The sequence below is a fragment of the Phycodurus eques genome, chromosome 12 (assembly GCF_024500275.1).
Source record: "Phycodurus eques isolate BA_2022a chromosome 12, UOR_Pequ_1.1, whole genome shotgun sequence".
In the NCBI taxonomy this organism is placed as follows: domain Eukaryota; kingdom Metazoa; phylum Chordata; class Actinopteri; order Syngnathiformes; family Syngnathidae; genus Phycodurus; species Phycodurus eques.
The window spans coordinates 4,340,586-4,361,745 of NC_084536.1; the positions used below are offsets into that span (position 1 = coordinate 4,340,586).

Here is a 21,160-nt window from a genome sequence, read left to right on the forward strand (position 1 = left end):
TGCATGGAAAATCAAGATACGCTAGAAATTGACACACAGATGCGCAGTCTACGAAGAAAAGACAGCCCTTACAATTTGCCCGGCTATGATTAGCAGGTGACCAACACAGACTCTCACCCAAAGTCAGTCAAAGTCATTGGCTCCAGATCACCTGCGATCCTAATGAGGGGGCGGGGGGGGGAAAAAAGCGATATAATGTATAAAATGGATGGAAGGAAGTTCCACTTGTGGTGATTACCTGTAGAGAAAAAACTTCTGACTTTTAATGGTAAATAATGATAAGCGCAATACAGCTGCAGATGCATAATATATTTCAGAGACGAGCCACCATTGTAGTTTGCGGCGAAATAGTCGGAGTCCCTCATTTATGGAGTGCAAAATTGTCTCTTCCAGCATCGAAAGTCGCCAGGATACAGCTCCCTCTGCTCTCACGTGAGGCGACGGGCTTTAAACCAGCTTGACGGCGCCCACGAACGTGGCGTCTCCATCCAGGGACACGTTGGCAGCGGACCTGGGGATCAGCAGCTCCAACTGGTCGCCGACCTCCAGCTTCACGACACCTGAGGGAAGCGTCAGCACACTTCACGCCTCGAACTGGCGTCCCTTTGTGCTGCTGTTGCCGCTTAGCGCGGGACGCACTGCCGCTGAAAAGATGGCGTGCGTAGTACGTAGTAAATCATGATAACGCACCTCCTGTGTAACACGTGTTGTAAGGGTACACGCTGTCCATGCTCTGGATGCAGCGGAACAGGATCACGTGCTGAGCCTCGTCGCCCACCACCGTCCTCTTCCTGCGGATCACAACGTGGCCCATTGCAAACCTGCTGTCCATGTAATAGACCTGACCACGAGGAAAGGGTGAAATTAACACCCACTGGCAACAACGGAGGTAAGATGAGTGCAATCATTTTTACATTGTTTTGCGAATGACAATAAGGAGCCCGGTGGAAGGTGATCACAGTGTCAGTGGTGTTTAACATCGCCTAAAGACACGGTGTCCAATTATACGCTTGCACACCCTGAGATTTACCGACATGTTATGCCTGGATCAGACCGCAAGACAAATTTGGTGTTTCCCGATTGCACTATGTCAGACTACTGCCATCGAATCTTGCCGTGTCTCGGGCAGACATGTATTCCGACACCACCGCATCCCGTCTTTGACGATCACTTGGCTTTGTCTTGTCAAATCAAACACCGTTGGAGAAGCGGAACCAGGAAAAGTGTCACCCGTCAATGTGACTGGATACGCTCGTTACTATGGCGACGACGACAACAATGCGCTGCGCCAACGTATTTTGTGTGGGCGAGGAAAAGAACAAAATGAGGAAAAATGCGTGGCGCTCGGGAGAGGAAGTTCATTCTAGGATGGCTTGAGGTACATTCACGTATTTTTAATACGATACAGCTCGCGAGCTGGCAACAATTCGTTACGCAGCCTATCAAGCTAGTGCTAGCACTAACGGTTGTTCGCAAACATGCCGGCGTTCTGTCAAATCAGGCTCTAAAGCTTCGGTAAACATTGCTTTGTGCGCGTGAATAAATGTTGACAATGGCGACCAAGTATGTTGACAACGGCAAGCACGGGGAAGCAATGCGCCGGTCACAATACGCAATCCTATTGGTCGATGTGAAGGTGCGCTGTCGGAGAGCTGTCGTTGATATGTCACACTGCATGAAAGATATCCCCCCCAAAAAAAAAATTTAAAAAATGAAACATGCTAGCTAGACTTTTCATTTTGGCGTCGTAGGGCCAAAACCGTTGGTCGTGGATTATGTCACACTCTAAGACGTTTTGTCCTTCCCGACAAAATATGTCGGGCCCGATCTGGGAAAAGGGCTGCGATTGCTAATCAGGCCGATATCGGGGCTAAAATCCTGTAGTCTTGTCTAGGCATTAGAAGAAACTTTGGACCCGAGGTATGCGGTCCAAAGCTGCAAATATCTTGCTGAGGTCGCCTTGCCTCACCTGTACAACTCAAAATGAGAAAAGAATGCGAGACGGCTGCAGAGGGTGCGGACTTCCTCTCCGCCGACGGCGTGTTTTTTTTTTTTTTTGTTCATGTTTTTTTTATTTCCATGATTTCTGTGGAAGTTGAAAATCGATTCCCGCCTGACATGGATACACTAAATAAGGTAACCCCAAATATTAAAAACCGCTTTCAGTTTGCACGTTCACGTTGCGTTTTCCAATGTAGGGTCCTGCGGCTTCCTCCCATATTCCAAAAACATGCGTGTTATGTTCATTGAAGACGAAATTGCTGAATTGCGAATGGTTGCATGTTTGTCGTCGTGTGCTGCGATTTGCTGGCAAACCCTCCGAAGTCAGCCGTGACCCTAATGAGGACAAGCGGTACTGGAAATGGAAGATGTGTTGATCTCAAGGACTTTGTACTATAAATAGCCTCTAGTCTGCCCACACATACAGTAGCTTTGTGCTGTATGCAAAGTATTCCGATATGCTATAAAATGAAAAAAATTGTACATGTAAGTTGTAAATTTAAATTTAAAAATGCCAAAGTGTCAATCGAAAATGAGTTAGTATCTTATAGAGGTGGAATTTCTGATACAGCTCCTGTATTTGATTTCAATAGCTTGGTACAAATATAACTAATGAAGTGTTCTGTGCATGAGCTTGGCCGATTACCTGTTTTGTTTTTTTTTAATGATTCATAATTCATGCATTAGCAATGAAGAATCATTAAATATTCATTTTACAAGCATGCATCAATTTGCATCGATCGTATTCTACACTGAATGCAGATGTGGTCTTAGTGGAGTTCACCAGTTTGCACGCAGGCCGTCAGCGCCTCCCTGTGGTCAAACTAAGAAATAACAATGAGTTGCGCTTGCTAACCTGACTGTAGACAAAGTAGAAGCCCTCCTCTCGGATCAGTATGTTGTCTCCGACCGCCTCCAGGGCAGACCCTCTCCTCAGGCCAGTCTGCCAGGGGATGCCCGTGTACGGCTCCAGGGCAAAATCTCATGCAAGGAGACATACTTATCATATTGATTTCTACATAGAATTGTGCTATTGGCACTGTTGAAGTGATTTGTAAAAGGTCTACATTACCTGTAGCTTTGATTCATTGATTTATGTGTACACCCTTGACAGGTTAGGCGTGTACATAAGTCGAGTGTGAAGACGTGTCGGTATCTTTGCGCGAAAATTGAAAACAGCAATGTAATGCAGGGGCGGTACTAGGATGAGAGGTTTAAGGGCGCTGGGATACATTTTAGTGCCGCCGAAAATGGGCGAGAAACGCCAATGATTCAAAGTACAGCGGTGTCTTGAGAAACACAGTGATACAACTTCTCTCTTAGGACGTAATGGAAGTACGCGGTACTGCAGAAAGTAAAGTAACATGTTGACATTCACTGTCATACAGGCGACGACCCGAATGGCGACGCAAATGCTTTGGATGGGCGGAAATTATGACTCTGCTTGGATCACATAATCTCCAATGTTTACGCTCTTAACGCCCCTTGTTGAAACTGCGCGTTCTTTTCAAAGAAGTATAAGGGGTAAAAAGCCAAAGAAAAAGCAAAACGCCCAGAATGGTTCCTTGCTTGCAAATCCGAGTAGCGTCACATACAACTTTAGAGATGATTTATTCCCCCCCCCCCCCCCCCTCCCCAAAATGCCTTGAAAGACGTTCCATTTGAGAAGACTTTTTTCCTTTACCTTTCCTGAAGATTTTCCTGCTCTTGTTCGCCAACAACTGGAGACAAGACTGCGAAACTGTGCGGAAAAGACGCACACGTGACATGTCTGCCAGCAATATAGACACCCGATTTCTCAATCTAAAAAGAATCTCCTGACACAAAGGCTTCCATGTCTCACCTGATGCGTCTGGTCCAGAGACCGTCCTCCTCCTCCTCATCAGGCTGAATGTGTGTTGCGAATCTGTCTGGCTGCCTCTCCCGTCACTAATATTCTAAAGACAGAAAAGGGAACCGACATGTAAGAAGCGAGCGTACTTCTTGCAGCGGCAGCTTAATTATAGCGTACTTCTTGCAGCGGCAGCTTAATTATCCAGTACGGGTGGTTTGTCTTATTGTGCCTAGTTGGGGGTGGACTTTTTTTTGGGGGGGGAATTCCACTGTACATAATTTGGTTGAGAGGGAACAGACAAGAAGAAACAGCATCAACACCTGCTAATAAAATTGGAGGGGACAGACGCAGAGGGAAAAAAAAACAAAAAAAAAGAGCAATAACAATGGATTGTTGTGTTGCGTCAAAGGAAAAACAAATGACAACAATTGTATTAACAACACCTTCTGGTACTAAATATCAGAGGCTAAGACAACAAAAGGCGATGACGGTAACACTTTGTGGGACTTAGCCAATAGAGAGAAGCGAAAGCATACAGCAACAACAAAAGACGCGACAGCACCTGCAAGTATGCCGTTTGAGAGGGCAAGGTCCCGAAAAGCAAAACAAAACAAGAAACGGAGTCAAGAAAAAGCAACGGCACCTGCGAAAATGTGCTTTCGGAGGGGACAGAAAAAAAGAGGGAACAAAAGAAAGAAACAACAGAGGTCAAACACAACCACACCTGCTCATTCTTGAGCTGGGACAGACGGATGAGTCCAAAAAAAAAAAAAAACAGCAGCATCATCATCATCATAAGAATAACAACATTTTGTGGTACTAAATTGACATGTAATAGAGAGACAACTGTTGTTGTATAATTGAAAGTGCCTCTGATTAACCCCAAATAAAGCTCAGATGTTCTAGTCGGCTTTTCCTAACTTCGGGGAAAGTTTTGTGCCGACACTGACTGGTATTAAGAACTGTTCCAAATTCACTCCACCTTGACTAAGGCTGCTATTCCACCTGAAGAACAACAACTCTAAAGATGCTGCTGCCATGTTGTTCTTTTGGTGTTTTTATTTTTGGGTGATTTGTTTGTGCCAAATATAACCTTTGGAATTATGGCCGAAAAGTTCAATCTTGGGTTTCAAACCTTTTTGATGCAGTTTTTCTTCAACTGGAACTGGGGCCTTAGTCAAGGTGGAAAGAATTACAAACAGTTCTTAATGAGTCAGTGTTTGCAGAAGGCTTCTGCCTGAAAGCAAATGTCAGGAAAAGCCAACTTGAACATCTGAAATTCATTTGGGGTTAATCGGACACTTTAAATGGCGGCAGGTGTGTGCCGACTCCCATTTAACTTGAGTTTGAATGCGGTTGTTGAATTCTGAACACAGCCACATCCCACTTGTAAGAGGAACCACATTATTTCAATTGAGACTTGTTGTACATGTCACATTAATGCAATAATGGTGGTTTTGAAATTATTATTGATCATAGTCTCTTTTTTATCGATCACAAAAACCTGGCATTTGCACAGGGGTGTGTACACTTTTAACAATTACTTAGAGAGGGCACAGATGGTGACAAGACAACAAGAGACAAAAACAGACAATAGTTTAAAGGGTACACACAGGGAGGAAAGCGGGACAACAAAAGCAATATCTAAAAAAAATTATTTTTTAAAAATGTTAGCCGTCTCACCTGCCCTCCATGTTCGGCCTCCTGCCTTTCGTCCCTCCTGCGACACGCCTCAGACTTCAGGCCCTCGACCTCCTCTCTGAGAACCACCAGCTGGTACAAGGACAGCGCCGACAGAGAGGACGAGGTGATGACCGCCAGCGCGAGCAGGAGGACCGGCCGGGACGATCCCCGGGCCTCACCCGCCTTCTGGCCCGTCCCGGGATCCAAACGCGAGCCAACCGCCATCGTCGAGTTGGCTCACGCTGGCGTCGGAAGCCGATTCCTGACTGACGAGATGCTCTTTGGTTTCACATTCGTTTTCCAGCGGATTTCAGTCTAATGAATACAGTAACTGGAGGAAGAAAAAAAAGAAAGAAAAAGAAAAGCGAACCGCTTCCCCTCCTTGGTCTGCTTGGCCAACCGCATCAACTTCCTGCCTCAACAGCGGCACTGACCTCATTCAATACTCATTAGGCTCCTATAAAAGGATACATTTCCACTATTTACATGATGTTAATTCAACTGACTGAGTAGGACAAAGAAGTAATAAGGCCACGTGGAAAAGGAAGAAAAATGCAAGGGTACGAGAAAACGGTTATAAAGTTATGAGGATTTAAAAAAATAAAAATAAAAAATAAAAAAACAAGAACAAAAACTTAAATCATTTGGGGGGCTTGAGAATTTTTTTTTTGCAGGGGCCCCCAAAATTGGCCTAACCACAAACAACCAAATCCTTTTTTTGGGGGGTGGGGGCTGAAGAACATTTTATGGGGGGCTGAAGCCCCAGCCTAGCGACGCCACTGCGCACAGTTACGTATGTAATATTACAACTTTCTGATAATTCTCTTATTTGGACTTGGTCTCGAAATTACATTACTCTGGTTATTTTATTTATTTTTTAAAATCCTAACATCACAGCTTTAGTCACGTAAAAGTATGTATCTTCTGACACATTATGGCTGTATTGTCTTGGAAGTCCAACATGATCAAATGATGACAGATTATTCTAATTTTCTATTGTTGACTTTTGCGCATACAATGGATTTTTTATCACATTCCAATTTGTCTCTCAAAATTACACGTCATAAAATTCTGATGTGCTTGAAATGGCTCATATAAGTAAAATTGACTTTTTTTTTTTTTTTTTTTTTTTTTTTACATACTCTTAAAATATTGACATACAATTACAACTTTGTTTCACATAGAATTCACTTTTTTTCCTTTTAACATTACAGCTTTAGCCTCGTAAAAGTACAACTTCTTTCACATAACAGCTTTAGACTCATAATTCCAGCATTATACTTTTGTTCATAAAATTACTTTGTAACATTTGTGCGTCTCAAAATGATCATTATTCTTAAAATCCATGCTTAAAACATTACATCTTACGCAGTTACGGCTCACATAAAATACGACTTTCTTCCACTTTATTGTAACACTACGGCTATTCTCTTAAAATTCCAGTGTAACGTTGTGTAAAATTGACTTTTTTTCCTAACATTGTTGTTGACCTGACTACTGTATTTGTTATTGAAGCCTAATATAGGTAGAGCAAGAAAAAGAAAAAAGGAAGTAACAAATTTAACCATTGTGCTGAAACATGACAGTGACAAAGTTGCCCAAGTATAAAAAGTGAAGTGGCATCAACCGTCACACAAGTCGTTAAGATGAATATTCATTTTAAAGTGTCACAATGCTTCTTTCATATATCAATTTTAATGCATGTTACGGCACAGAATAGACTGAGAAAAATGCGTGCTTACAAAAGCCAAGAGTGGATAAAAACCCAGAAATGGTGACGGGGTGGGGGGGGGGGAAAGGTCATTCAGTGACTTCTCCAAGCTAAAGATGAAGATAATTCATTCAAATGTCTGCTTAGGAAATGTATCTTTGTCAAGTCTTGATACAAAAAGTCAACACTGTGCAAGTTTGTTACAGAAACAATCACATGCCAGCTCCTGAATGAAACACGCACCGACACGCACACACGATTAACAGTTCCATCAGTCAATGCTGATTCATGGTGGCTTCACCCCTTGCGCAAACATTTCTAAAATCAAACACATTCAGACCGGCTTTGCAGCTGTAACGATGCATTGGACTCCGATAGAACCCCATTTCTTAATTTTGCGAAAGGCTAGTAACCGTGGCAACCCAAAAAGCTGAGCGCAAACATCTCTTGCAATGCAAACTGGAATCAAGCGGAAAGAAAACAAGAGAGTTGCTTTAAGTGCAAGTGTCAACATTACGTCGCAGAAAAATGACAAAACCTCAGCTCCATCGAGGGGAAAATTAACAAATAAACAAGCTCACACACTAATTGAATACTCGTAATTACATTCATAGCTTTTTCTTGCCAAGGGTTGGTTTTATAAACAGTACCAAATATGGCTAAGGAGCTCCACTGTGTACTCGAATGGCTTCATCGTTTTGCGCTTTGAAAGCGAGCGCAGACAACAGGGATTTCGATTGTCAAACTCCGCCGGACCCCATTGGAACGCGTCGGGGAAAGGTTAATTAGCTCGTTAATTAGCCCTCCAAATGAGTACCGCCATTTTGGCACGATCGTGGGAGGGTGACAAGAACCTCAAAGAAAACTGAAGTGCAACACAATGTGAGCTAAGATTGTAAAGACTAACAAAAGATAGACTCTCTTGCCAGAGAGAATACTCAATGTTGAAAGAACAGTTGACAATAATTACTCTTCCAGCACAGCCTGGCTTCCTATTGCTATTCCAACGGATGGATATAGTTCTGACAAACATGACAATTTCAAAAGAAAATCTTTTGAGGATTATTAGGCTTTAAAAAATTTATTCTGGCACTCAAAGGGGTGATCTTTTTATTATTTTCCAAAAAGGAAAGTTGCTATTTTACGGAGGAGTATTAGGGCCACACCGAAAAGGAAGAAGGGGGGGGAAAAAAATAAATAAATTTTTTTTTAACGTTTTGATTAAAAAGTCACATTTTTCAAAGAGAAAATGTGGTTATGTTGAAGAAAACAGTCTTAACCTGTCAACAAGGTTGTATTTTTTTCAAATAATTATATTTCATTCATTCAAGATGTAAATTTTTTAGCCCAAGTAACAGTTGCATAATTTCAAGATTAAAAAAAATAAAAGTTCTTTATCCATCCGTCTTCTATTGCACTTATCCTCCTAGGTGTGCTGGAGCCTGTCCCAGCTGACTTTGGGCGGGGTTCATCACCGGCCAATTACAGGGCACATAGACAAACTCTAAAAAAAAATAAAACATTTAGTCACACCGATTGAAAATTTGGAGTTTTCAATCAACCTAACCTACATGTTTCTGAAACATGGGAGGAAATTCTGACAAGATAGTCGGGCTCACCTCCACACACAGTTTGGGCTCCGGCTCTACATAAGTGTACACGTGTACATTGGCACTAGGATGTCCCAGGCCGCAGTCCGATGATCGACTTTGCGGTCGTGTCATCGGATTTGAACCTGCATGTCTTGGACACTCGGGCGAAGAGAGGGGCGCAGCTGTCAAATGATCAGCACCCGATGGTGAGTTGGCCCCGATAGCGGGGGAAGATGCCGGTCTGACCTAGCAGACGCAAACGTATTGTGAGGGTCTGTTGGGAAGGTCTGGCAGAGTCGCCTATCACAAGGAGCTTCAATTTCCACCGCCGACAGAAATTTGCCCTAGTCCCTGGGGAGGCGGGGGCCAGAGTCCGAGTGGACCATGTTCCGTGCCTCCATTGTTGAGGCGGGCGACCGGAGCATTGGCGGTGCCTGTCGTGGCGGCAATCCCCAAACCCGTTGGTGGTCACCAGCGGTAAGGGATGCTGTCAAGCTGAAGGTGTCGTCTTATCGAGCATTTTTAGCCTGTGGGAGTCAGGAGGCAGCTAATGGGTACCAGCTGACCAAGCGGAACAGAGCTTTGGTGGCCGCTGAGGCAAAAACTCATTTGTGTGAGGAGTTCGATGAGGCCATGGAACATGACTTCCGGACGGCTTTGAGGAAATTGTGGTCCGCAGTCCGGCATCTCAGGAGGGGGAAGCAGTGCAACATCAAAACTGTGTATAGTGGAGACAGTGCGCTGCCGACCTCAACTCAGGACATTATGGCCGCTGGGACAAATACTTCGAAGACCTCCTCAATTCTACCAACACGCCTTCCCATGAGGAAGCAGAGTCTGGGGACTCTGAGGTGGGTTCTTCTATCTCTAGGATTGATGTCACCGAGGTGGTTAAAAAGCTCCACGGTGGCAAGGCCCAGGGGGTGGATGAGATCTGCCCTGAGTTCCTTAAGGCTCTGAATGTTGTGGGGCTGTCCTGGTTGACACACCTCTGCAACATCATCTGGACATCGAGGACAGTGCCTTTGGATTGGCAGACCGGGGTGGTGGTGCCCCTGGGTGTGTTACAACTGTAGGGGGATCACACTCCTCAGCCTCCCCGGTAAAGTCTATTCGGAGGTTCTGGAGACTTCTGTTGGGAAGTCGAATCTCAGATTCAGGAGGAGCTGTGTGGTTTTCATCCTGGGCGGGGAACAGTGGACCAGCTCTACACCCTCTGCAGGGTTCTCGAGTGCACATGGCATTTCCCCCAACTGTGTTTTGTGGACTTGAAGAAGGCGTTTGATCGTCTCATTTGGGGAGTCCTGTAGAGGGTGCATTGGGAGTATGGGGTACCAGACCCCCTGATACAGGCTGTTCGGTCCCTGTACGACCGGTGTCAAGAGTTTGGCCCGGATTGCCCGCAGTAGTCGGATTCGTTTCCAGTGAGCGTTTGACTCCGCCAAGGCTGCACTCTCCCACAAATTCTGTTCATTACCTTTATGGACAGAATTTGTAGATGCAGCCGGGGTGTTGAGCGAGTTTGGTTTGATGACGTCAGTATCACGTCGCTGTTTTTTGCAGATGATGTGGTTCTGCTGGATTCATCAAGCCGTGATCTCAAACTCTCGCTGGAACGGTTTGCAGCAGAGTGTGAAGCGGGTGGGATTAAAAGTAGCACCTCCAAATCTGAGGCCATGTTCCTCAGTCGAAAAAGGGTGGAGTGCCCTCTCTGGGTAAGGGAGGAGATCCTGCGGTGAGTGGAGGAGTTCAAGCAGCTTGGGGTCTTATTCACGAGTGAGTGAAGAATGGAGCAGGAGATCGACAGGCGGAGCGGTGCAGACTCTGCAGTGATGCAGACTCTGAATCGGTCTGTCGTGGTGAAGAAGGAGCTGAGCCGAAAGGCAAAGCTCTCAATTTACCGGTTGATCTACATTCCTACCCTCACGTATGGTCACAAGCTGTGGGTCATAACCGAAGGAACAAAATCCTAGATATAAGCGACCGAAATTAGTTTCCTCGGCAGGGTATCCGGGCTCTCTCGTAGAGATAGGGTGATAATCTCGGTCATCCCGGAGGGGCTCAGAGTCGAGCTGCTGCTCCTCCGCATCAAGAGGAGCCAGATGAGGTGGCTCGGGCATCTGCTTCGGATGCCTCCTTTACGGCTGTAAAGTCCGGGCACGTCCCACAGGGACGAGGCCCCAGGGAACGACCCAGGACTCGCTGGAGAGACTACGGCTCTCGGTTGGCCTGGGAACGCCGCCGGATCCCCCTGGAAGAGCTGGACGAAGTGGCTCAGGAGATGGAAGTCTGGGCTTCGCTTCTCAAGCTGCTGCCCCCACGACCCGACCTCGGAAAAGCAGAAGAAAATGGATGGCTGGATAGATGGATATTAACTAAAATGTTACATTACGAGAATTAGATTATATTTTATCCAAACAGCAGCTGTAATAGTCTTTTTTGATTACCACCACCAAAAAAAAAAAAAAAAAAAAAACTAATTTTATAGGCAAGTTTCCCCCCCCCCCCCGAGAAAAAAATTACATTTTTCCTAGAACATTCAAAAAATAGTTATTTCTTTCAAAAATAATGTTACAAAAATGTTACATTCTTCTCAAAAAGAAAAAAATCAATAATAGTACTTTTTTTTTTTTTTTAAATAGTGTATTTTTCAAGACTTTCTTGGGGAAGATAGTTGTATTTTTTTGTCAAAAAGTCCCTCACATTGGCCCCAGTACTCCATGTTTTCATTGGCAATGAACTAAGATTATCCTAACAAGGATGCGAATGAAATAATCCAGTTATATTTACATCAATGTGCATGATTTCGTGTTAGTCAGACTTCAAGTCTTGCGGGGTGTACTAAAACGCTGCCACGATGTTGCAACGCTCATCCATGTCGCTCAGTAATCGCACCACGCCAAATTACGTCAGTAGCTGTAAAACATTTCAGTCAGCATCATCTTTCACGAGTGACCTAATTTATGAAGACAGTGATTCCCATCCAATGCGCAGGGAAATATCATTTGGCGTGTCACTGGAAATTAGCCAATTTCAACTATCGGTATCTATTGCCAGCGAGGTTTATTGACAGAACAATTAAACACTCTCCCACAAGATGGCAGAAGGTATATAATTAATCAGTGTATCAACTTTTTGTGACATTTCTGTTAGGTGCTGTCCCATAAGATTTTTTTCCGATGAAAAATACGTGCCTTGGCTCAAAACAGGTTGGGAAACACTGTTTTAAGAGTCACATATGCATGCATTCATGGCTGAAACACAAGAAAATGAGTAATGTTCCCCCACCCTGAACAAAAGTCATTTCCACATTGGTGAGTGAAATTAAATAAGAGAAAGAGTAAAAAGGTTCGCTCAGATGATGGTGACACTCGAGGACGTCTGCGCGCTCTCCTCGTGGGCGTGGCTTTTGAGCAGCTCGTTAATGAACTGCTCCAGAGCTGCAAAGTAGCCCTGACACTGCCACGTGTCATTGTGCGTGCCCTCGGGGAAGATGGCCAGGCGTTTAGTCCGCGACGGTGACATCTCGTATAGTTGCTTCATCATGACCGGCGGTATGAGCTGGTCTGACAGGCCCGAGACGAACAGCGAGGGCATGCGGCACAGCGCCACCTTCCTATAAGACAGGAACTGATTCCTGTAGCACCACAGGGGCAGCAGGCGCATGGGCAGGAAAGAGAAGAGCGTCGCTGCCATGTGCGGGATACTGAGGAAGGTGTTTTCCACCATAATGGCCGCCACGCGGTGCGGGTTGGCCGACGCCAAGCGGATGACCACGGCGCCCCCCAGCGAGCGGCCGAACAGTATCACTTTGGTCTTGTCCAAATCGGGCCGGGTCATCACGTAGTCCAGCGTGGCCTCGGCGTCCAGGTAGAGGCCCTCCTCGCCGGGCTCGCCGTCGCTTTTCCCGTAGCCGCGGTAGTCCACGAGCACCACGTTGGCTTTCAGGTTGACCAGCATCAGCAGCGCGTTGGGCACCCTGTGGCCGATATTGCCCGCGTTGCCGTGGAAGTAGAGAATGGTGGGCGGCGCCGAGGAAGCGGTGCCGCTCTGATTGGCAGCCGAGACTCCGGAAGGTGAGTCCCCCGTGTATCGCAGCAGGATGAGGTTGAGCTTCACGCCGTCCTTAGTGCGAATGTAGACGTTCTCGTGCGGGATTCCCGTCGGCACGGGAACGTAGAGGCGTGACGACGACGGCTGGTCGGGGAAGTAGAGAAGCGCGTCCTGGAATTTGTAAAGGATGCCCGCCACGGAGGCCAGGATGAGAGCCAGGAGGATGAAACCCCCGTACAGGTGGAAGGTGAGGATCAGAGCCAGCAGGGACACGCGGCAGGTGCCCCAGGACCAGGAGACTAAAGTGAGGGTACAACGCTCCACTGCGCCCCACAACCTCCACGGCTTCTCCATGGCAACACAGAGCTTAGTCACAATAACAACAGCCTGAAAAAACAGAGAACACCACTCACAGCACACGGGCAAAACATGATATGAAAACAAATGCAGTGGAGGTTGAACAAGTTTTAACTAAATAAGTAAAAATAGCATACTTTACAGAGCGTCAGTTCAGCTACACTTAACATACAGTGCATGCCAACATGAGTCATACATTCTATTACAATTTAACATACACTACCTACGTAATATATATTGAAAATACAGTGTTCTCTCGCCACTTCGCACTTCACGTTTTGCAGCTTCAGTGCTTCGCGGTTTTTTTCCAAAAATATTCATCAAAAATAATAATTCAGCAAAAATATAAAAATGAAAAAAATACAGCCATATCAGAAGCCATATTGCGGAAAGACGCGTTGTTTCGTGTTTATGCACGAGAGAGAAGGTTTCCCTGCATGCCAAACAAAGAGATGAGTTGACTCAGAGGCTTTGTACTATACATGCCACGGGCACAAGGTGCGTGATTGGTTCCCGGCGCGACATCGACCAATGAGAGCACGAGTGGATTTATCCCGTGAGCTGATTGGCTGCGCATCATCGTAGCCTCACCCAACATCTTCCATTGTTGTGTCTCGCCAGTCTCATCCACGCTGTTGACTGTCTTGCATACTGTTATCTTGGTGTTGTGTTCGTGATAAAAAAATTTGTTTAAACGATAACTTGTTTTGATTAGTTAAGCCCTTACAATGCCGCCTAAGCGCTGTGCCCCTGCGAAAGCTTCCTCCGGGGCGCCCAAGAGAAAGATGATGATGAGGACCATCAGCGAAAAAGTGAAACTTTTAGATACGATCAAAGAGGGCAGAAATTATGCATCTGTGGCACGCCATTATGGCGTACATCAAGAAAGAGGAAGCAAACATCCGCAAAACTGCAACAATAAGGAAGCGAAACGTGTGGTAACTCCGCGTAATAAGAGACGGGGTTATGTCCTTGCACGGGGGAATTTTGAAGCAAAAGAAAAAACCAAAGACAACAAATCCTACTTGGCGGTTTTTCACCTTTCGCGGGGGGTTTCTGGTCCCCATTGACCGCGAAAAACGAGGGATCACTTAATTGCAATAACCGATCACCGCATCATATATGGGCGTTCTCCCTAATGTGAACAATTGTATATTCTTTAAGAAAAGGACATTTACCAGCAAGTATGGAACAGTACACATGCTTCAGAAGCTAACGCCCATGTTAGGAGTCCCTTTAACAACAACGAGTTGTTCGTCACACCCAAGTATTTAAGAGTGAAAATATTTGTCGACAGCACAATACTGCACTAGCTATGGCAGTGTCAAGGTACGCTAGTGCTAACTGTCATTTCACGTCGACCTACTACTTAAAAGTGTTAAATTCGACGTGGAACAAATGATCTTTATTAACTACGGTAAACGTCTTTGGTTGAATACTAGGAAACAAACGAAATCGGGCAATTGCTGTGGTAACTGACTACTAGAGCGTTCTTTTGAGCCTTTAGCGTGCTAAAGGCTATCGGCAACAAGCGTTAACTCGTCGTCGTGAACCAGGCTGCCGGCCGTGTGCTTCTTACTCACCCTCGTCTCATTTTTTCCTGCATCGGTCGCGTGAAGTGTCGCCAACTCGCTCGCACGACAGCAGCGCGGACGCTGTCATGCAGCTCCGTGACAACGACCTGAACTCAAGTTTTCCCTTGACGTAAGCTGAGGTGGCAGCCGACAGTAAACCGGCGGGGTTCGCTTTGCTACACAGCTGCTTAGCATTCGCCGTTTTTGGCTTCCGGGCTGAACTGAAACCCAGAACTACGTTCCGCATTAAGATCAGTTCCTAGGCAATAACCAGTGCGTAATATCCTTGCCTTAAATGATGTGTAATTGTGTGATAAGACTAGTCATATGAAAGCAAAAATATTTCTAGTGACTATTTTAAAACTGGGTAAAAAAAACGCAGCCACTTGACGTAGTTTAAATTCAACACACCACGTGAGGTCGCTCTCCTATCAGTAGAGTATTTCATTTCCAGAGGTGCTCAAACAAGAGCACACAGGAAATACAGTTATGAATATAATTACCGCTTCCATTCATACAGGATACACTGAAAATGCCAAATACATCTCAATAAATTATAACATGGTCAAAAATCTATTTATTTCAGTTCTTATATACCGGCATAGTGAATTTTCGAATTTTCACTTTATCCTATTTTTTTAAATTCTACATATTTTCAAGATATTTATTTATTTTTTTCAATTTTTTTTTTCATTTTTAAATATTTTTCTTTGCTGTCTTGTATGCTGCTTTACCTTTTACCGCTGTAACAGTTGAACCCCCCCCCCCCCCCCGCCCCACCATCGGGGTGAAATAAACGATTATTCAACTTCATATTCTGATTAATTCAATGAATTGATTTAATTACTTATTAGTAGAAAAAAAATCAAAAGATTATACTCTTACTTTCAATGTGTATGTTCAGGGTTTCCATTTTTCATTTTCATGAAAAATGGAAATGAAAAATGTCATTTCATTCCCCCCCCCCCCCCCCCCCCCCCCAGCTCAAGACCTTGATTCCGAAAATGTGGTCTTCCTTGGGATCCAAGCTTACTAAAAATATAATGTTTTGACATAATACTGTACATAAACCAATGATAAAGAAATACATTTACTTCAACAAAAATGAATAATAAAGCTATTTTGCCCAAAATTTGTGTCTGCTCAATAATGAGTACAAAAAAAAACAAATTTTTAAAAAAGCTGACAGGTGATGCACGCCAATTTGTGTTTGAACCCTAAACATGGACACAGTTTATACCTCTCTCACAGGCTACAAAGGTGGGTTAGGTTGCGTGACTATAATTAAAGAGACATTGGTGAAAGAAATATTCTTGAGTTTAAATCCCTATATCAAAGGAACAAGTGCAGACAACCTGTCAACCTACACAGCAAGTTCATTGCCACGGTTTACAGAAATGGGAGAACTGGTGAGTGACAATGACTTTACATAGACCAATATCAATCTATTTTACTGGCAAAATCACGATTGGGTACATACATAAATCTCCATTATGGATTTTTACGCTTTCTTTTCCCTGCTGGCGTTGAGCATCTCGCTCATACTCCATCATGTGACCTTGGGGTGGGTGGCAGACAGATGATGTGCAGGCTATCACAGCTGTTGGCCGTTCAGCTCTGTCCTTGAGGTTTCACTGATTTGATTTCCTGGGTTGTCACAGTCAACACAAAAGGAAACCAAAAGGCTTTTGATGCATTATAGTGTTGCGCCGTTCAGTCAAACAGTTAAATATTAGAAAACATAAGAGTGACATTCTCACAGAAGCTCTAAATTCAAACCTCGAAGGGCTTAATGCTAATTACGGCTGGAGAGAGGGCTCTGTTAGTATCTGACAGTATTGAACCTTAAGCTGCAGCATCGCGGCAAAAGGGAAGTAGGTCACATGATCGGCGTTTGCTGCATGATGTCACAGTAGGCGGAAGTCAGTGGAAGCGTTGCAGGCTGCAGCATTAGCTTTTTAGCCTAAATTTAGAATGGAAAAAGATCCAGATTCCCTTTGATAAGTGGTTGTAGTTTCCACTACCTACATATCTGTTGTGACGCTCGAACAACTAGGAATACGTGCAATGAAATGTCGACCAACCACTGAATAAGAAGACATCGATTGCTGTAGTTGAAAATAAAAAACTCTACGGCTGACGCAGTTTGTTCAGATTTCAAAACCATTTTCTCAATAGGAAATGACCTGTTACAGTGTCAAACTGTGGCCTTCATAAAACGTTTACTAGCCATACAATGTTTTATGCACCATTTTAACATTTGTAACTGTCACGCAAGTGTAAAAATTAGCGTAATTAAAAAACAACAACAACGGTAGTATCGACCAGGGTATTGGGAAAAATTAATCGCTCATCCATCCATTTTCTATAATGTTTGTCCTCAGTAGGGTTGCAGAGCGCTTGATAAAATAAAACAAAACAGATATTATTACTGTATGTCTCATCTAGTTGGTCTGCTGTTAACTAATGTTAGCTAATAATGTTCAGTGGGACTGGGACTAACTGGCATCACTACTTTTCTCCCATTCTCACTTACACCACTTAAATGTTTTTTTTTCATCTCATGCTCTTTTTCAGTGTTAAAGGGGTGCTTTGTCATTGGTATGGGTCAATGTCAGCCATTTCTAGGGGCCCCCTTCAGATCGTGGCCGTAGCCAATTGCCTCGGTGGCCTGGCCCATTGTGGCGTCTTTGACCGTGCGGCAAGACCTGCTAACCATTATGCTGCCCTTAATTAGTCAGTTAATTTTTATAATGAAAAATAAAATAAATAAATAATGAGAAATCAGAATCTCTCTCTGAATGTTCTGACCTCCTGTTTCAATGCCAGGGCAATACTGAGCGGAATAACGCTGCCCCCACTAGCATGGATGTAGCGTAACTAAAGATAGCTGGTGTCGTGCTGCGCTTCTTCTGCAGAAAACCAATCGCGAGTGAATCGACAGTGTGTGCTGCTCGCATCCAGACGGCGCACTCAATTGCGGAGTTTGCAAATTCAAAACCAACACAGTTGTCAGTTTAAAGCGATTTTTGTGTAAGCAGCTCCAACATTGACTTGACAAAATCACACACCGCGTCTCTTACGTGAGTGGTGATCGCTGATGGATTCAGCTTGTAAGAGACTGACAGGCGGCTACTTCACTCGCTCTAAACTACACCTCGATTCCTTTTGACAAATCGTCAAAACAAACACAACCAAACACACACATGCACGCGCACGTGCACGAAGCCAGTAGATACACAGGCGCACACTGTCGCTTCAATGACTCCAAATGTATGCCTCTAAAGCGCTGGAGGGCCGCGGCTCAATAAAGTGGGAGCTGCTGTAGGACGAGCAGTGATTTGATGACCTGGCTGGGAATATCATATCATCATGCCGAGGGACATGCTTATCATTCTCCTCACGCCAGCCACTCAGCACCCTGCTAGCAACACTGTGCAAGTGGAAGGCACCCATTGACCGAATTAGAGGCTGCACTGCACCCAATAGCGTGCATGTTATCATCCTGTAAGCTTAAGATGGGAGCTATCGATACACAATGATTGCTAGTCAGCATTTTACAACTAAAGCCGCAACCTTATCTGCTCGTGTGTAGGAGTTGATATGATTCTTATTTATTTATTTATTTATGTATTTTTTGCTGCGTTTGTGAAAGACACGCTTGAGCTCGTCTGACATGATCTGATCTGCATGTAACTAAATGCCATGCACAAAATTTATAGATTCGGTGTCCATGGTTACAATGTAAATGTGTTATCACCTTGGCGACGAGAGCTTTGAGTCACAGAGGACAGCTTCGACCTGATACAGTGGAAGTCGAAGATAATCCATTTTGTTTGAGCACCAACTTGTTCGAATTGCAACACCATTTTTTTTTTTTTCCTTTTGGGAAAAATGTAAAGCGAAAAATAAAATACGTTTTAACCACTCTTTAATCAAATGAAGTAAAACTACTTGACCTTTGAAGACACCTGACAAGGCGGGCGGGTGGGGTTCACCCTGGACTGGTTGCCAGCCAATTGCATATTGACAAACAAACATTCACACTCCCATTCACACCCATGGACAATTCAGTCATCAATAACTTTAACCTGCATGTTTTGGGAACGTGAGAGGAAGTCGGTGTACGAAGAGAAGTGGAAACCATAGGGAATATTTCAAGTATTATTTGAGTATGACTGTTTGACTAAATACAATGTAGCACGACAACAGTGATGCTAGCTTGTCATTGGAGTGGTCCATCGTGTGTTAGCATTAAGCTAACATAATTTTCCAAGGCAGTTGTGTGGTTGTTTTAAACACACAATATGCAATTGCCTTTATGTTGAATTTGGCCACACTGTGTACAATTGAATCCCCCCCACCCCGCCCTCCCGGATGGTCAAACAAAACAAAATATAAACGTCTTTAAGGCCTGCATGTTATTAGGATCTGCTTGGTAATTTAGTTCATTTGTGTATGAACTTGCTTTTTAACTCATTGTATTGCTCATATTGTACGGAGGAGCCATAACCCTTGCTATTTTGCAGAAAGCTTTATTCCTTGTTCTTTGGTTATTATCAAACCTTTCCACGTTTCCATCACTGTTACGCCATTGCAGTGACATCACAAAAACATAAATCGTCACAGAAAAAGCAAAATACCGTTATGGAGGTAATCCTTTAGATCCACACAGAGCTGGAGCATCATAAGACTTTTTGACTTCTTACACAATTACAGGTTTTGTTTGGCTTGCGACATATAATTTTCCAGTAAATTCTTGAGATAGTGTAACCTTTACGGTGTTTCACTTCAGAAGTTCCACTGTAATTATTTTACCATTACACTTTAAACCCAAGTAAAAGGCCATTAGAGTTGCAAACATTTCAACACATATTACCTGTCACTCCAGTACAATCGTGCTGATTAAATCAGTACTTCCAGCTCCTGTGTCTCTGTCTTAGTGTCAGTCAAGGTTTAATGACATTGCACGTATAGTGACGGCTCAGTCAGCTGTGGTAAAAGAGGCCGCTCGTGTCTGCAGTAAAGGTTGCCCTCTGCGCCGGAAAACTGCTGTACGTCTCCGGCAGTAATTAGGCGTACTCGTGTAGCGAAGAAGCCAACGTTTATTAAAATCCACAATCTCCCTCATTCCCCTAGCAAATCAGCCTACTGTTATATCTGAATGTGAAAGTTCGTTCACCACTGTTAATAGTGAAACATAAATAACAATAAATGACTCGATGACCTTTGATACGGGTATGCAAGACTGGATTCTGACTGCATTGAGTGAGTGAGAAAGTTTTACAGAAATAAAGCTGAAAAAAGCCGAAAGAAAAACAATGAATTCTTTGGTGGTCACTAAACCGAGATCAAGTGAGGTAAGCTGACTTCTCATGTTCCAACTGACGTTTGGATTTTCATTTGTATGACCGTAGCGACATTTGATTTTCTTGGTTCCGCTGTAAAAGTTCTGAAATACAAATAACAAGAGGGATCACCTGCTTGCTAAATCGTTCCCCCCCGTCTCTAAGTAACCTCTTGTCACGAATCTAGTGATATACAACTTATGAACCCTTTACAAGGGAAGCCTTCTTACACACTGGTATTAATCTTTCAAATATCTCTGAATATATACACTGTTCAGCATGCGAACAATGTAAATAACCAATTGTTCCCCTCCGGTGCCTCCAGCTCCTCTTGTGATGACACAGATAGATAGATGGATAATTAGCGCGTTTTGCCATTGTGCCAAAAATAAAGATGAAAAGATAAACTTTCAAAGCAGGCTCCCTTTTGTGTCTCCAGACACTCGAGCAACCTCCTCAGTGGGAATGTTAACGTGCCAGAGCTGCTAAATCAAGCGCTCGTCAACTTGGATCCAAATGCCTGTTTTCTTTTTAACTGAGAAAGGAAAACCAAAGAGCCGCCATTCTGTCCACAGTCGGACCAAATGGGTTTGAAACAACCAAAATTACGCAAATTATGTGGCATAGGATGTATGTTGATCAAGTGCAACCTCTTAAGTCAAGTGGCGCTGATGTTTTTCATATATAACAGAAAACGCCTTGTTTCTGGGGCAGAGGCGCCATCATAAAAGCAAGTCAGCGCCCCGCACAGTTTGACCCCCCCCCCCCCCCCCCCCAAAAAAAAAATAGTGCAAGGACATACTGTAATGACATGACACGGCAGAAAACGCTTTCCTTTAAATTGCGGTTATATTGTTCGAGTATAGTGGAGACCTTTGTAAAGATGGGGAAAATGTTGGAATTTGAGCTAGGTCAAGCTACTCTGCGCTTAATAGCAAATGCGCCCAATTTAAAGGAAAAAGTTATGTCGCGCCGTGAAGGTCAGCCAGAATATTATCAGTGTCATA

The 21,160-nt window shown here is 44.1% G+C and overlaps 2 protein-coding genes across 2 annotated transcripts; both read right to left on the bottom strand.

The window, feature by feature from the left end:
- Positions 1–241: 241 nt before the first annotated feature.
- Positions 242–11,777, bottom strand: tnfsf13b (TNF superfamily member 13b). The gene is made up of 6 exons (XM_061692199.1): positions 5,519–11,777; positions 3,845–3,938; positions 3,686–3,742; positions 2,858–2,982; positions 691–841; positions 242–560 (listed from the first exon to the last, which is right to left on the bottom strand). Exons 1-6 carry the CDS (start codon positions 5,741–5,743, stop codon positions 448–450), a joined length of 765 nt encoding a protein of 254 aa, XP_061548183.1. The 5' UTR covers positions 5,744–11,777; the 3' UTR covers positions 242–447.
- Positions 11,778–11,867: 90 nt separating this feature from the next.
- abhd13 (abhydrolase domain containing 13) lies at positions 11,868–14,994 on the bottom strand. Its single transcript, XM_061692198.1, has 2 exons — positions 14,815–14,994; positions 11,868–13,261 (listed from the first exon to the last, which is right to left on the bottom strand). The coding sequence occupies exon 2, from the start codon at positions 13,226–13,228 to the stop codon at positions 12,176–12,178; it is 1,053 nt and encodes a 350-aa protein (XP_061548182.1). The 5' UTR covers positions 13,229–13,261; positions 14,815–14,994; the 3' UTR covers positions 11,868–12,175.
- Between the last annotated feature and the right edge of the window lie 6,166 nt (positions 14,995–21,160).

Coding starts and splice junctions, on each gene's coding strand:
- tnfsf13b (XM_061692199.1), bottom strand. CDS start 5,743: ATGGCGGTTGGCTCGCGTTTGGATCCCGGGACGGGCCAGAAGGCGGGT. Junction 2,983..3,685: donor CAGGAAAATCTTCAGGAAAG/GTAAAGGAAAAA, acceptor TCCTTGCATGAG/ATTTTGCCCTGGAGCCGTAC. Junction 842..2,857: donor TCTACTTTGTCTACAGTCAG/GTTAGCAAGCGC, acceptor CCTCGTGGTCAG/GTCTATTACATGGACAGCAG.
- abhd13 (XM_061692198.1), bottom strand. CDS start 13,228: ATGGAGAAGCCGTGGAGGTTGTGGGGCGCAGTGGAGCGTTGTACCCTC.